At 40.7% G+C, this 16,481-nt stretch overlaps 2 protein-coding genes across 2 annotated transcripts; both read left to right on the top strand.

The window, feature by feature from the left end:
• Nucleotides 1–1,317: 1,317 nt before the first annotated feature.
• Nucleotides 1,318–12,222, top strand: LOC132593475 (uncharacterized). The gene is made up of 2 exons (XM_060284896.1): nucleotides 1,318–1,448; nucleotides 11,992–12,222. Exon 2 carries the CDS (start codon nucleotides 12,013–12,015, stop codon nucleotides 12,202–12,204), a length of 192 nt encoding a protein of 63 aa, XP_060140879.1. The 5' UTR covers nucleotides 1,318–1,448; nucleotides 11,992–12,012; the 3' UTR covers nucleotides 12,205–12,222.
• On the top strand, nucleotides 1,333–16,442 carry LOC132593476 (uncharacterized). The gene is made up of 2 exons (XM_060284897.1): nucleotides 1,333–1,448; nucleotides 16,239–16,442. Exon 2 carries the CDS (start codon nucleotides 16,281–16,283, stop codon nucleotides 16,440–16,442), a length of 162 nt encoding a protein of 53 aa, XP_060140880.1. The 5' UTR covers nucleotides 1,333–1,448; nucleotides 16,239–16,280.
• Nucleotides 16,443–16,481: the final 39 nt, after the last annotated feature.

Here is a 16,481-nt window from a genome sequence, read left to right on the forward strand (position 1 = left end):
ACCAGGACTGAAGATGGCGGCGAAATACTAAGCGAGCGGCCCGGGAAGCGCGCGAAATCTGCCCAAAAGAAAAATGGCCTCCGAGCAGGATCTCGCGGTTTTCAACGAGAGCCCAAAACAAAAATGGCGGCAAAAGACGACTACGTAGGGGCCGAGAACGAGGTGAACATGATTGGTCCGTGAAGAATCAGTTACCCACTGTGCTAGACAGCGGGGGTGATCGAGAGAAAAATAAAACGCAGTGTTCGTGTCGTACAGAGTGCTTCTTTTTTTTTTTAAACATCTTTATTGGAGTATAATTGTTTTACAATGGTGTGTTAGTTTCTGCTTTATAACAAAGTGAATCAGTTATACATATATCCCCTTATCTCCTCCGTCTTGCGTCTCCCTCCTACCCTCCCTATCCCACCCCTCTAGGTGGTCACAAAGCACCAAGCTGATCTCCCTGTGCTATGCGGCTGCTTCCCACTAGCTATCTATTTTACATTTGGTAGTATATATAAGTCCACGCCACTCTCTCACTTCGCCCCAGCTTACCCTTCCCCCTCCCCGTGTTCTCAAGTCCATTCACAGAGTGCTTCTTGACCCCGTAAAATTACTAGCACAAGGATGGAAAAAGTCTCCCCAATCTTTGAACAGGAAGATTATAGAAAACACAGGTTAGAAAGTAAAGGTGACTTTCACAATGCCGGATAAATTTTAAAATAGCCAGGAACATAATTTCTCCCACAATTCTTTTGAATAGTACAGGGGAATACAATTTTTGTCCTCGAACGAAAAAGCAGGATGGGGACGTAGTGCGCAAATTATCTAATTGGTGAAGGGCACAGAAACAGAGAACTTCTGAACTCCCCGTAGGCCCCCAGACGGCGGACTAAGGGCAAAAGCTGTTAATTGAGCGCCACCAGCTCGCACTGCGCATGACCGCTCTCCAACACGATCCACAGAAATGGTCGCTGTTGCGTCCTTTTCTCCAGGTTTTCCAGGCAGCCATAAAGGAAAGCGGGGAGTTGGCGATGAACAACGGAATCCGGCGCTCTGTGATTGGTCAAATGAAGGAGGCCCGAGAGCCGCCAAGAACGGTTGATCACTTTTTCGTTCAATAAGTGCCTCTCAGGTGCGCGCCAGAAGGAAGATACTGTGCCTTAACAAGACCATTTGATCTGTTATTTAAGTTTTTCAGTTTCAATAACTTGCTGAGATTGACACTGAATAAGCTCCAACCCCTGTTCTTTCCGGTCTCAGCCACCGCGTTCTCGTCTGAGAACATCACGAAAACTCGGAGAAGAGGAATCCGAGTGGGACCGGCGCCAACCACAGAGCTGCGCGTGCTCCGTCTCCAAGCTCGGGGCGCGAGTTGCCAGGACTGGTGGCTGCGGCTGCGTGGTGCTCGGCTTCAGGGGCTTGCGGGCGGCGGCTGACGGGGCGGCGCAGCGGCGGGTGCGCAGGTGAGAGTGACGGGGTCGCAGGTGGAAAAGCCGGCACTCTACCCGGCCGAAGAGAGGGGTGGGGGACTTGTGGGCGCCTCCTCCCCGCTCGGAAAGGTCACTGGTGTCACTGAAGGATATTTGGGGGCGGGGAATAGGAGGAGGCTGGTTCCTTAGAAAGCTGAATATCTACCTTTAAAACAGCTGTTGGCAGTGAATCCTTGCTGCAGGAAGGAATGTAGATGGCGAGGAGGTGTTCCAGTGGTGTAGGTAGAGTTCCAGGTATAGACCCTTCTTCCTCTCCCATCTGCGCGGCACCGTAAAGTAGAAGGAAAAGGTGTCCCAGTGAAAGCACCAGTTGCGCCTGCGCTGCCACCTGTGTCTGTCTGGGAGGTGAGAGCCACCCTCTGACGTGGAACTGGATGTCAGAACTCTGTACAGCGTGGTAGTACCAACTCTGAAAGCAGAAGCAGGATTCGGGGCTTTGAAATCTTTTTGAGAGGGAGAACTCCTTAAGTCATATACAGCTTCCTCCCAAATTGGACCATCCACAAATCCTGTTGCTGTTTCAGAGGCTCTCTGTACCTGCAGTTTTTCCTTCATTAACGTCATCAGTTTATATTCGTATTTGTCACACTGTGCTGAGTTAGCAGATACAGCAGTGACCAAGACAGGCATGGTCCCTGATCACATGGAGCTTATATTCAATGATGGAAGGGGAAACAATAAACAAGCACATTGATAAATGAACAAGATGTTTCCAGATTGTCCTAGATTGGGTTCCCTGGGGAGCAGACTCTAAGGAGATTTGTGGGCAGGACATTTATTAGGGAGGACTTTTTGGATCTTACCAAGGAAGAAAGGAAGCAGGATTGGGTGGATAGAAAAAGTTGAGCTGTAGTGTAGTCCCAAGGAGGGTCTCCACCAGTCTCACAGGAAATCCGGTGCTGGGTTGGGCCTTCATAGTTGGCCCAAGTTGGGTGAACAGCCAGGCCTTTGTACCACTGCAGTGACCAGTCATTGGATACCCATTGCCCTGGAAGGAGAGCATAACTTCAACTCTCTTCATCCAGTCAGTCCTGTCTCAGCACTACCAGGCGCTTTAGTCAAACAGGAATCTCCAGAAGTGCCTGTCTTTATATATGATGTGTATTGAAGATACTGTATGTACAGTAATAATAATCACTACCATGCCTTGAATACTTCTCACGTATTAGACACTGAACTAAGCAATAAATACATAGATATATACTTAGGAATCCTCATTATATAGCCCCATGTTACAGACTATGAAATTGAGGCAGGAAAGAAGTAATTTGCCTAAGATCGTAACTTGTGCGGGAGGTTAGAATTTGATTTCCATCGTTACTCAGAGCTTCATCACACTAGGACTCTCATGTTTAATCACTGGCAACTTTAACTTCATTAACTGTTATCAGAGAAATAAATATGAAACTCTCACCCTGTCTTTGCTATTTTGCTCTGTCCTTGAGTTTTCTGGTTTCTTTCATGATTAGCTTTCCTGGCCCTCACTTTAGGAGCCTGAGTGTTATCTTTTCTATAACATCCTGGAATCTGATTACAGATCTACCCTACTGTAATCAAAATAGCCCCGAAGACGTCAGAACCTCTTTCTTGAGAATCTGGGGGTTTTATTCACATCTGGACTAACTGAAACTGCCTATAGTTTATGGACCCAATTGCCTTAGTCATTCCAGACCTCTCTTTCTACACTCAAGGTTGACACCAGTAATGTTATTTTTTAACCTTTTGAAATAATCAAAATAATAGCTAACAGTCACAGGGTCCAGTCTGAGTGCCAGGTATTGTGATAACTGCACAACAGCCTTGTGATGGATGTCAATATTATTCTCATTTTATGGGTGATGGGACTGAGGCATTGTGAGGTTAAGTGACTCATCCAAGGTCACAGCCAGTTGCAAAGTGGTAAGGCAGAGATGGAAAGCCCAGGCAGTAGGATTCCACAACTCATCCCCTTAATCACTACACAACAATACATCCTTACTAAAATAATTTGCTGTGCTTTCCCTTCTGGAACTAGATCCTGGTGGGCTTTTTGTGCTGTACTGAGAAATGTAGGTTTCACCTTCTAGTCAAAAATGTCACTGAAGGCTTCTAAGCAAAGCAGAAACATGAATGTATTTGTTGTTGTTTTCCCCAAGATGGCTGTGTTAAGAGGGTAGAGAATGGATTAGTGGGCAATAGACTCGAACAGTGGTTCTCAGACTTAAGCTTCAGAATTACCTAAAGAATTTGTTAAAACACAGATTGCTGGATCCCAACCTAGAGTTCTGATTCAGTAGGTCAGGAGCAGCCCAAGATTTTGCGTTTCTGATAAATTCCCAGATGATGCTACTGCCTGTGGTGAGGGGACCACACTTTGAGAACCATTGGACTAGAAGCGAGGAGATCATGAGGTAATGAGGGTCTGGACTGTAGCTGTGGGGAGAAATTACATAAAAGAAATGTCATGTCAAATGGAGGATTGAGTGACTGACTTGATGAGGAATATAAGGAACAGGGCAGAGTCCACTATATCCAGATTTTCTAACTGAATGGCATGGTAGATAATGCCTTTTTTATTTTTTATTTATTATTATTATTTTGATAATGCCTTTTTTTAAGAAACAAAACAGGAAGCAGAGGAGGAACAGCAGTTTGGGAAGGAAAGAGGATTCGTCGTTATATGAGATGAGTTTAGACACTTGTGGGGAATAACAGTGGGATAAGTGGGTTTAAGCTGAAGATGTAGATGTGGGAGTCATTAGTGGATGTGTTAAAACAGAAGCTTTGGATGTGAATGAGGCCACCCAGGAAACGAACATGGGGGGAAGACGGCCCAGGACAGAGCTTTGAGAAGGGGGAGTAGGTGGATGGAAACCAAGGGGTCATTAAAGGAGACTGAGAAGGATCAGACTAGTCTCAGGTACGTAAAGAGTTTTAAGAACTCATCAGAAGTGGTGCAGAGAGATCACGGAGAAAGGGAGAGATGGGCGATCTTTATAGTCAGGGCAGTTTCCATGGAGAGTGGGGCAAAAGCAAATTACTTGGGTTTGAAGATGGAAGTGGGCAGTGGCTCTAGAAACATGCGTTATTTGAAAGGAATCAGAGTGTGTAGTACTGGAAGGAAGGCTGGTAAAGGGCAGCTACATTGGGGAATTTGTTTTTAGTTCTTTTCAATGGAGAAAAATGGTCAGGTTTTGCATAGGAGGAAGACCAATTCCAAGTGGGAGGTGGAAGGTAGAAGAGGGGGGTTAATGGAGGTGGAACCGTGAAGACAAAGCAGCATGTGGGACCGGCTGGAGCACAGATAACAGAAGTGCCAGGCCTTCCTCTGAGACACTGAGGAAGGAGGTGAAGATGGGAGCTGAGGTGGGCATGTGGGAGCAGGAAGTGGAGGGGCTCCTACCCAGTAGCCACGGTTTCCTCTGGCCAGTAGGTTACCTGCAGAAACGAAGGTAGAGAGTAAAATAGAAATCTCAGAAATGATGAAGACAGAAACCAACCCATTTGGGATTCAGAGCTGACCAGGGGAACATAAAGTCATTGCTGCAGTACTAAGGACCCAATCAGCTGCACACTTAATCTGGAACAGTCTGCTGTCTGCATGGTACCCAGTCCCCTTCCTCCACCAATCTGGGCATCAAATGGCAGCCAGATGTAAAGACAGTGAAAGGGGATGGAAAGATTCTCAGACAACTCTGTAAACTTTATAACAACGCTCCAAACCTTTCTGATAAACCACAGCCTGCCAGTAAGACTGTCTCTTCCTCATTAGTCGCTAATCAGTCACTCACTTGTCACATCTTAGGCTGTTGACAGTTAGTAAAGCTCCCCTATAAAATTCGTGATGCTTTCAGTATATTATTTATTTATAAATACATTGAATTCACTGTAACAGTGGGGGATAACCGAGATCATGAAATGCTTACACATAACTTGACCTTCACCGTACTCTGTGCGTACTCCTGACCCGCTCCTGATGAGGCTGTGCTGTCAGCAGCCCAGCTACTGCCTGTAGGTCAAGGTAGGGGTAGGATTTTGCAGAATGGAAACTTTAGAACTCAGGTGTAGTACATTCAGTTCATCGAGAATTGACAGTAACGTTTTTGGTACCTGTGTTTTTCCAAGACTGGAAAAGCTCAGCAAAGCTGTTATTTTAGGTGATGTAGTTAGAAAAGAAAAAGAAAAAAGGAAGCTATTGTTCTCTTTAGCACGCCAGTCAGTTGAATAGGCCTGAAGACAACATGCAGTCCTTTCTAATGTGTACACAAAAACTGCCAAAATGTGAACTGCTGTATTAACAATTGAGGATAAAAAGAACTATTTTCAGGGTTAGTCGTTGGAACTCAGGAATGAAGAATTCACAGATCCTTAAAAACCAACATTGCCATGCTAAAAGAAAAGGCATTGTACAATTCCAATAAACTTCATCGAATATTGCAGTCACAAGAGCTGGGTTAATTAATTGTTCAACGTTCTGTTTAGCATTCTCCATGTTTAAGTTACATTCAGTAGTTTTTTAAAAATTGTTAAACATTACTGTTTTTCCCCAAATACTTTAAGCAGAGCAGCAATGAAGACATAAAGAATGTACCTTACACTGTGTCCAAAAGACCAGCAGGTGGCGTCCAGCAAGCCCAGTAGGCAAAATGAGAACCTTCCACAGAGTATTTCCTGCATCCAGGTTGTTGTAGGCCTAATCAGTAGCAAAGCGTGGTGGTTTTAATTGACCTGATGCTCCATAGAAAGAGTAATCTGATAGCCGGAGCCAGGTTGTTTAGGATTTCCTAGGGAACTTAACTGCTTTTTTGCCCTTCTTTGCCCTTCACCTTACTGATAGCACCAAGAAACCCTCCTTTGGCTTGGAATGTAACAAGTTTCAGTAAGCCTGTCAGAGGCCTTGATGGTAGAAATTGAAGAGCTGGTAATCTCTGTAATACAAATTGAGGGGAGGGAAAGTTGCTGTTCTAGACACATTAGTGCCTTAAATGTAGAGAGTATTTGTGGTCTGAAGCATATCTCTCAGTGTTTTCCTTTCTTGGCCTTTATATGCACTCAAAAAGATGACGATATTTTAATGAGGCAGAGATACAGCAAGCTTTTCTCCATTCTGTTCATTAATTTCTCTCTATTCATTCCGTACTAAGAACTAAGCTAAAAAAACTGAACTAAAATTAGCCCCACTGATCTCAGCCATTAGTAGATCATGGGTGTGTTTTTGGAGGAGATAGGCTTTTTTACCCTCTCATTTTGGACCAAGTGGCACAAGACTTGTTAACCTCCAGTGTACCTGACATGAGAAGAAAAACATGCCAGGTGTAATGCACCAGGATACTTGCCTTCTTCAGTGACCCTCACAAGTGTGCACCATGCACCCAGAATGTTCTCGTCCATCATCGTGCACCGGAAATTCTGATTGACTGTTATTGCCAAAGCTGGGATACTAATTCTTGACTTTTGAAAATTGCTGTTAAGAATACCAACCAAGACTTTTAGGACTCCAGAATCTAAGATGAGTGCCACAATTAGCTGACAGTAATTTTGGAATCAATCATTTAGAATTTCCTCATGTATAAAGTGGTCTCATAAAATTGCTATGAAAACAAAATGAGAAAAAATATGAAACCTTTTGAATAATGCAAAGTATACATTTTTGAAAGAAGAGTATAAGAAAGCATAATCTGTGTTGATGGCCTCTAAACATTTTCTAAACAAAAGGCATTTCAATGGATAAAGCCATAAACATCTACTTTCTGTTTTACTTAATGTAAAATTTACTAATCTCATTTCCTTTCTCTTGGTTTCCTCCATCAAAAGCGTTCCATACCTTCTGGTTTTGTTTATTTGGTTTTTTTTTAGGAGTGTGTTTAAATAAGATTCAGGAAAGATAAGGGCAGTGGCAGGTAGACTAAAGGAGGGTAAGGAGAGGAAAGAAGTCTTCCTGCTGTTATTTCTGTTGCTGCTTTACTCCAAGCAAACTTGAAAGGCTCAGTGAATGAACAGCAAGCACTAACTTATTTTAGAAACCATCCTCTTATTGCCCAACAAATCTGATCATGTTGAGCATATTCTTGAGAAATTTTTGTTTCAGACGCAGGAATCTCTCGAGTCCATAAAATAGTTCCATACCACCTGGAATAACTTGTTGCCAAATGTTTGGGGGGAAGGACCATTTTAAGATAAGCTGTATCTAGCTTCGTTTTCCATCCCCCAAGTTGGAGCTCCCTGTCTCCCTGCTGCCCAGCACCGAGAACCTTTGTAAAAGTCACGGTTTTAAAAACCATCTCGTAAGTTCATTTGAAAAATGAGTTAGGGTTTCCCTGGTGGCGCAGTGGTTGAGAGTCCGCCTGCCGATGCAGGGGACACGGGTTCGTGCCCCGGTCTGGGAAGATCCCACATGCCGCGGAGCAGCTGGGCCCGTGAGCCATGGCCGCTGAGCCTGCGCGTCCGGAGCATGTGGTCCGCAACGGGAGAGGCCACAACAGTGAGAGGCCCGCGTACCGCAAAAAAAAAAAAAGAAAAATGAGTTAATTGTTAGGTATTCTAGTAAGACTTTGTATCATCCTGAGAAGCAGCATGTAGCAGCTATGAGCATGGGCTCTGGAGAATTTACAAAAATACTTATTATTCTTAGCATATTTAGCAATAAAGCACTGAAAAAAACCTCAAATTTCTATCAATCAGCGATCTGTCAAATTAGGGCATTGCCATAAATCAAAAGCTATACAGCCACTGAAAATCATAATGAAGATTTGTATTCTTGGGGGAAGAAACGATTACAAAACAGCATGTATATTCTAATCACATTTTTGTGAAAACCAAAATGACTACAGATATTTTAGCTTTCTTTTTCTTACATCTGTATTTTCTAACTTAAAAAAGTAAGACAATTTTATATTTTTTAGAAAACGGCAGTAATGCTGATTTTCATTTTGGAAAAAAAAACCCACGAAAAGACTTTAGGAGAAAAAAATGGGTTAAATCAAAATTTTATCCCCAAAATATATGGACTGTATTTAAAAGCTCCACAAGAAGATATGAAGAAAATAAGGAATGCATCATTTCACTGACTAGTTTGTTGTCTTCTTCTTACAACTAACAATGAGCCTTATTTAGTGAAGTCTAACTTGTCTGGCCGTAGAATATGGGTTATTTAAGCAACAGAATACATGTAAAATGCTGGAAAGCTATTAAGCGAAATGAAGTAGGTGAAGGTTACTGTGCCATTTAAAAATAGTCCATTTTGCTTGGTGGAGATGGACTATCATGCAGATGGTGTGATACTCAAGTGTTTTTATGTGGATTTAAATGTGAAGACTGTGAAAGTACTTTGTAAAGTAAAAAGCCCTGTCATCCTGATCCTAATAATTTTCCAAGCCTCTCAAAGGACAACAGGATAATCATCAGAAAATAGTTACCTGCTCTCTCACCCCCATTAGCCAAATCAATGTGTGAGATATGGAGAATTTGAGGAAATGGGGGCATGTAGGTGTTGAGCAAATATTACAGCAATTAATCATTAAATCAGTCCACATCAGTTACTAACCAGGAAGTGCTGTTACTGGGCCTCAGTGGTAATTTGGCAAATAAGAGTTTTCAGCCTGAATAGGTACTAATTCCCAGGTTTAACTAAACCTATATCTACAAAAAGATGCATAGATCCTTAAGTTATTCTAGTGGAAAAGAATAGTAGTCTGGGGCTTCCCTGGTGGCGCAGTGGTTGAGAGTCCACCTGCCGATGCAGGGTACACGGGTTCGTGCCCTGGTCCGGGAAGATCCCACATGCTGCGGAGCGGCTGGGCCCGTGAGCCATGGCCGCTGAGCCTGCGCGTCCGGAGCCTGTGCTCCGCAACAGGAGAGGCCACAACAGTGAGAGGCCCGTGTACCACAAAAAAAAAAAAAAAATAGTAGTTAAGCACAACATAAATAAAATGGAGCACCCTCCTTTGTCCTTAACACAGTGATGACCCAAAGATGTATTGAGTACAGGGAGCTAACTTGATCCTAATCTGATCCTAATTCTCAATACATCACATTTCATCCTGTGACCTACATGGAGAGAATAGTACCACACTTTCCAGAGATTGCTGTTATAGCTTGTACTTTAATTTGTTCTGAATTTTAATTATTGAGTTATTTATGTCAACTTTATTATTATATCCTTTTATCCAAATGACTCTTTGCTGTAAGCTGTTTTCCTAAAAGTTTGCAACTCAGGAAAAAGTAACAAACAAACAAAACAAAACTAACAAAACTAACATATCATATGTTAGTTATGTTAGTGATCATGAGAAGTAAACAGTGAAGAGCAGAGATGCCATCTATGAAAAGTACTGTGACTTGATAAGCTCGTGTTGAGAGGGACAGAGTTGGAGGTGTTAAAGTCACCTTAGGTACTGAGACTGGATGTGAAGGACAGTATCTTCTAACCCTTTAATTCAAGGTATTTTGTGGACAAAAATACCACCTATCAGTCAACACAAGCCGGTTGACTTTGGTGCACCCTCAGTCCCTCCTTCCATCTAGGAAGTAACCCTTACTGTAGTTCTTCCCTCGTTACTTACTCCGAGTCACCCGGTGCCTCCCCCAGTGGTTTTATTGTTTCCTCAAATCTCAAATGTCCCAAAGGCTTTTGCACAGTGGACTTTGCAAGGAAATGTAATCATGATACAGTTATTTGTGATTGACTTTTTCCAAAGATAGAACATGAGCATGTCAATAAAAGGTGTGGTCTCTAAAGGCTGCAAGAAGTGTATAGGATGCCAAAGCACTTTAGAAAAGAAAAAGGCATAAAATACTTGGAGTTACAAAGTAGGCCATGTTTTTTCCATCTATTAACTTGTTTAAGCTTAGCAACAAAGTCTTTATTAAATGTGAATTTGGACCTCAACGAGAAATGGTTTCTAATGCTGGGAGTAATATATGTACATAGGCATAACTCTAAGCCTTCTGTTTTTTCTAATATGTATATACGGAACACAGAGACAATTTAGGTATTTAGCTCACTAGTCCTGTATATTAATCTTGATTTAAAAGGGAAGGAATAAGTGAAAATTCTGTTCAGGCATTTTTCTAAAGGCATTCACACAAAATTACTGTAAGAAATTTTACGATACTGAAACTCATATACATGCAATTGAACCTAATTCTTAGTTTATCCTGTAGATGAAGAAGCAGTCCTTACTGTCCTGTGCCCAGAAAAGAACTTGGAGAGCAGGTCCATTCATAGCATCACAAGTCTATAAGCTAATCACTAAAGCCTAGTGAGTGCCCTTAAGTGAAAAAGTATAAGGAGTCCAGTTGTACGGACTCAAGTTCCCAAACCCAGCGGATCATCAGAAACAGACTTCCTGGGCTACCCTCCATGCTTTCCAAATCAAAGAGCAGAAAGACTGTTCTCAATACTACTGAGCTTTGAAACTCCAGGCAAGTTACTGGCCCCAATTTCTTCATGTAAACTGGATTGACAGTAACCCCTGCAGGGTATAGTTATTAGCGATAAGGGTAAACACTCTAAAATCCAGTGGTTCAGCACATAAATGTGGAAATGGCATTAATTCATAGAGTCCAAACCAAAAGTCTTTTGCTACAGTTGGAATCCATGCATGACTCAATCTCAGTTGAAGCACCATCACTCACATCCTGTCAGAATGCAGAATCTGAATTCTTACTGCATATTTTAAGATTGCCATTTGATTCTTCTGTGAAAATTGTGACTAAATATATTTTTTTTAAAAATCTAACTTCATTATGGCTCAGAGAAAGTATACTTAATTATATAAAGAAAACCAAGGATCCCCACCCCCCAGGCCGTGGACCAGTACTGGTCCAGGCCTGTTAGGAACTGGACCGCACAGCAGGAGGTGAGCGGTGGCCAGCCAGCGAAGCTTCATCTGCCGCTCCCCACCGCTCGCACTACCTCCTGAACCATCTACCCTGCACCCCCAACCCCTGTCCGTGGAAAAATTGTCTTCCATGAAACCGGTCCCTGGTGCCAAAAAGGTTGGGGACCAATGAAGAAAACGATTTTTTTTTTTTTTTTTGGTGGTACGCGGGCCTCTCACTGCTATGGCCTCTCCCGTTGCGGAGCACAGGCTCCGGACGCGCAGGCCCAGCGGCCATGGCTCACGGGCCTAGCCGCTCCGCGGCATGTGGGATCTTCCCGGACCGGGGCACGAACCCGTGTCCCCTGCAAAGGCAGGTGGACTCTCAACCACTGCGCCACCAGGGAAGCCCAGAAAACGATTTTGATGCATGAGTGTTTCCAAAGATTCCAGTGGCTTTCCGAGCAGGTAATATTGCTCCTTTACAGTTTCTGGCTAAACGTTTAGTATTACTCTATAAGCTTACCAAGCCTGATTTCCTGCCATCCCTTTAAGTCTACAATGTCTCTTTTTGTTAATTAACATTGCAATGTATTGTAACCAAAAACTTTTAACAGGCAGCTTTTATTAGAGTGCAATATTCTGCTTGTGGTGGTATATATAGATGTAATTTGAGGGATTTTTTTTGTTTCTTTTAACTGTTGGCCTTTTCTTAGGTGCACTAATGCTGAAGCACTATGAGCTTTCAGAAATTCTGGAGAGACTACAAAGTTCTGATTGTTATGGTACCTCTAGTTGGGCTCATACATTTGGGGTGGCACAGGATCAAAAGCAGCCCTGTCTTCCAAATTCCTAATAAGGATGACCTTCCTGAGCCAGGCAGAGTGGCAGTCACAAGTCCTGAGAAGAACCACCTCCCAGGGAAATAGTAGACTTGAGAGCTTCAGGTGAGTTTGATTTAATGTGGTCAACCAAATGGCATGTTCCAACAATGGGAAACATAATCTTTAAGAAAGTATAGGGCTCTGACAATAAAAGCCTAAGTTGGTGAGTTAACCTGTTGTTTTTATTATGAACCACTGGCAAAATATTATCCTACAGTTGCTTCTAGAAAAGTTGGTTCCACAGAAAGCTTTGACACTTGCCTGAAAGGACAGTCAGTCCATTACTTGTCCTGCCCTTTTCACTAGCAGTGTCACCAGGATCATAATTGTATCCAAAGGATCAGTTTTTCCCCTGCCATAAATCCATGTCGCACTTACAGATCTGTAACTTGCAAAAGGTTCTTTTCTTTATTACTGTTCTCTGATTTTTCCAAGATAAATAAAACTAATTGTATTTATTCCTTAATATCTACAGTCAGCCCTCCGTACCCATAGATTCCAAATCCACAGATTCAGTGAACCACGGACCAAAAATATTTTTAAAAATAATTCCAGAAAGTTCCAAAAAGCAACTACTTACATAGCATTTCCATTGTATTGGTATTATAAGTAATTTAGAGATGATTTAAAGTATCTGGGAGGATATGCCTATGTTATATGCAAATAGTTCCCCATTTTATATAAGGGACTTGAGCATCTGCAGATTTTGGTATCTGAGTGGGGGGGGGGTCCTGTAACGAATCCCCCATGGCTACCAAAGAATGACTAATATTTTAGCTTCAAAGTAATTTGTTACTTTTCAGAGTCACTGAAATAAGAGCATTTAGTAATATAATTCAGGTCTATAGACCCCTATCAATAATTCCCAAATCCAGAAAGTTCTAAAATCTAAAAGGTTTTGTCATAACTCCTTAGCTAGTTGATCTTAACTGACATGAGGCAATTTAATCTTTATTCCACTTAATATGAATACTTAGTTTCACTGCAGAAATATTGTATTTGATCATGAGTGTTATACTGTATTATGATTATATTGATTCTGGGTGTTAAACACCATATTATTTTGATTATGGTGTTATACACTATATTATATTTCTAAAATCCAAGAAATAATGAATTCTGAAACTCATTTGGCCCCAGATGGAGAACTGTAACCCTACAACTGTGGAACATTTTCTATTTTAATATACCATTTTGACCTTCAGGTGAATAATAATGTCCTAGCGGTTGAAGTACGTCAAAAGAATGTGCTGTATCTGTCCGTTATTTTAAAAAATTTTTACTTTTATTATGGAAAGTTGCAAACAAACCCCAAATAGAGAGGAATAGTATATTCAACTCTGTAGTATCCATCCCCCAACTTTAACAATTATCAACATTTTACCAATCTCTTTTTAGCTATCCCCTCCCTTTTTTTTTTATTGCTGGAATACTTTTAAGCAAGTCTCAGGTTTTGGTATGTATCTTTAACGGTGAGGATAAACACATACAACCACAAGTATATTATCACACTGAAAAAGTTAATGGTAACTCTTACTATTTAACTTTAAGTTCTAGCACAGAAGCATTCATACACAGTACATGAGGGTGAGCCAATAAACTATTTACAAAATAGGCAGTGGGCTGGATATGGTCCATGGGCTATAATTTGCCAACCACTATGATGGTGTAGTCCATTACTTCATTAGGTGTTGCAAAATTATGCTGCTGAAATGCTATTGTTTCTTCTCTGTTCAGTAGCTGGACCAACTTTGCCTCAACTATTCAGTTACCCCTCAAAATGCATTTATACAGGAAAAGCAAGATATATGGTTTATTTCCCTTTATCAGTTTTTATAATAAATTTGAATTATCTCAGTCTATTACTGTCAGTATTCTTTTTAATGCTTAAATTGTCCCATCTTAGATTCCCTCCAAGTTGACTCCTGTGTCGTCTTTTTTTTTTTCTTTTCCTGTGCCCTTTGATATGATCCAAGTGATCTTTAATAACATTATTACTTTTTGGCAGAAAAATGTCCCCAGCTCATCTAGTTTATTTCTTGCCTCAGACCTAGAATCAGCCACTTCTCCAAAGAGCCCTGATTCCTTTTAGGAAAATATTTTACGTGTTTATATTTCTTTAAATCATATTTTAAAGCTCTGAATTTAGAATATAGTCATGTAGGTTTTAGTATTATTTAATTGTTATCCATCACTGCAAAAAGCCCATCTGCCAGGCCAGTGCATCCAGGAATAGTCAGGGCCATTCATGTGATGGTAACTTTTGGAATAATGGGTCACATTGTTAGGAAGAAAGAAATAGCTGAACTGACACTTCCAAACCTATGCTATAAGCCAGCCCTGTGTTTCGTTTCTTTTTTTTTTCAATTGTACCTTATTTTGTCTAGATCTAGACATAGGACCAGAAGTCAGCAAGTTTTGACATCCTAAAAATGATTTGGGAGTCACCAACACTCTCTTCCTTTCTCATTTTATAGAGATATTAGCCAAAAGATGTGGTTACTGGTCTCACTACCACAAGACTGTTAGAGGTGCCAATTTGGCATTCTGCTTTTGAAAAGTCGTATGTCACTATTATGTATTGAAAAGTAACTAGAGAAATCACTTTATTAATCACAGTCTCTGTTATGATTTGTGGTTTGTGTGTGTGTTGTAACGTGCAAATTTATGTATGGAAGTCACTTCACTAAGCTTTCATTTAAATGTATTTCACAGATTTTGCCAAATCTAAAATAACCTTTGAAATAATATTTAAGTACCTTTGTTGTTCCTTGCATAAGATGAACAGGAACTTTTTTTCCTCCTCGTGCTATAAAAAGAGATGACTATAGCTTTATCATTGCAGGGAGAAAGCTGGCCATCATTGCTTTCACTTTATTTGGGCCCAGTTGCCATGGTTACAGCCCTTTAACTAAATTGGGAGGAGTGGTAACCAAAAGAACACTTTGCATAGCATTCCCTTGTTCTCTTCACATCTTCTTTGCACATCTTCAAATCACCTTTTTGGTCTGTATCATATTGTGCCATAGACAGCTCTGGGTAGTACTGTAGTCTGAGTAGTTCAATTAGTTTTATTTGTGCTAAACATTGTCCAATGGTTAGCATATTCCTGAAAATAACTAATAATTGGCTGAACCTTTACCTTCAAAGCACCAAGCCTCAACAGATAAGGTCTATGACCTGAGATTTTTATCCTTTCCACATATTATTATAGTATCAGTATTTTATGCCTCAGGCACGCTTCTTCCAACCTCGTTAAGGAAACTAGTACAAGCGCTAGCACACTTGGTAAATGATAGCATTTTATATTATTTACCCTCTTTGAGATCACATTGCAAATCAGATCCTATTTTTCTCCTTGTCATCCAGCACATTCCCTGGCTTTTGTATTTATTGTCATTAGCCAAAATTTGGGGGACGGTTAGATATAGGACATCGAAACTGAAAATCATTGATTGATCGGGTAAAACTACAGGAAACTGCTCTGAATTTAGCCAAATATTTAAAATTAAAACATGGTTTATTCTTTGGTAAATGTGTTGTGTAGATTTGTCTAGCTGGATGTCGACTGAACATTAGAGAGTGTCTGTATTAGGAATCCCAACAGTTATCTCATTTTCATAATTATTTATAAGCAGGATTTGATATAAATGCACTTGTATTCACACCTAAGGTTTCCAAGCAAACGAAACTTAGAGAAGAAACAACACCAGATCTTGATGTAAGAGAATAAAAACATTTGGGACCCAGAGACCAAACTCTATGCGTTTCACATGGCATTTGTCTTCTAGAAGCATATATCATACTTGAATAACTGTACTGTAAGCTTTCTAGCTGTGTTACTGTGCATTCCAAAATTATTAAAATATCAATACTTTTTCATGCAGGGATTCATTGAAGAATAAAGAAATGAATGTTCAGTCTAAGTTGATTTACATTTCTCATTTTGGGAGGTTTGTGCCAGTGGATAGTTCCTTTTTCTAAAGAAGGAGCAGAGCATTAAAAGTAATTACTAAACTACAATCTATTAAATGTTTTGGAATTATTTCTCTAAAATGTTTTATTTTTATTTCTTATAGAAAGAAGCAGCTTTGAGTCTGAGCTTGAGTTTGAAAGAAGAAATGAAAAATAGCAAATGGATCAGAAAGAACTGGCTTCTTGTAGCTGGGATTTTCTTCACAGGCATCCATCTCGGAACATATTTTATACAGAGAGCTGCAAAACAATCTGTAAAGTCTCAGCCTGAACTCAAACAAAAGAGTTTGAATAATGAACTAAAATAAATATTTGGAATTACTAATATGTCATTACACCATTACGTG

The sequence above is a fragment of the Globicephala melas genome, chromosome 15, assembly GCF_963455315.2.
Source record: "Globicephala melas chromosome 15, mGloMel1.2, whole genome shotgun sequence".
Taxonomy (NCBI): domain Eukaryota; kingdom Metazoa; phylum Chordata; class Mammalia; order Artiodactyla; family Delphinidae; genus Globicephala; species Globicephala melas.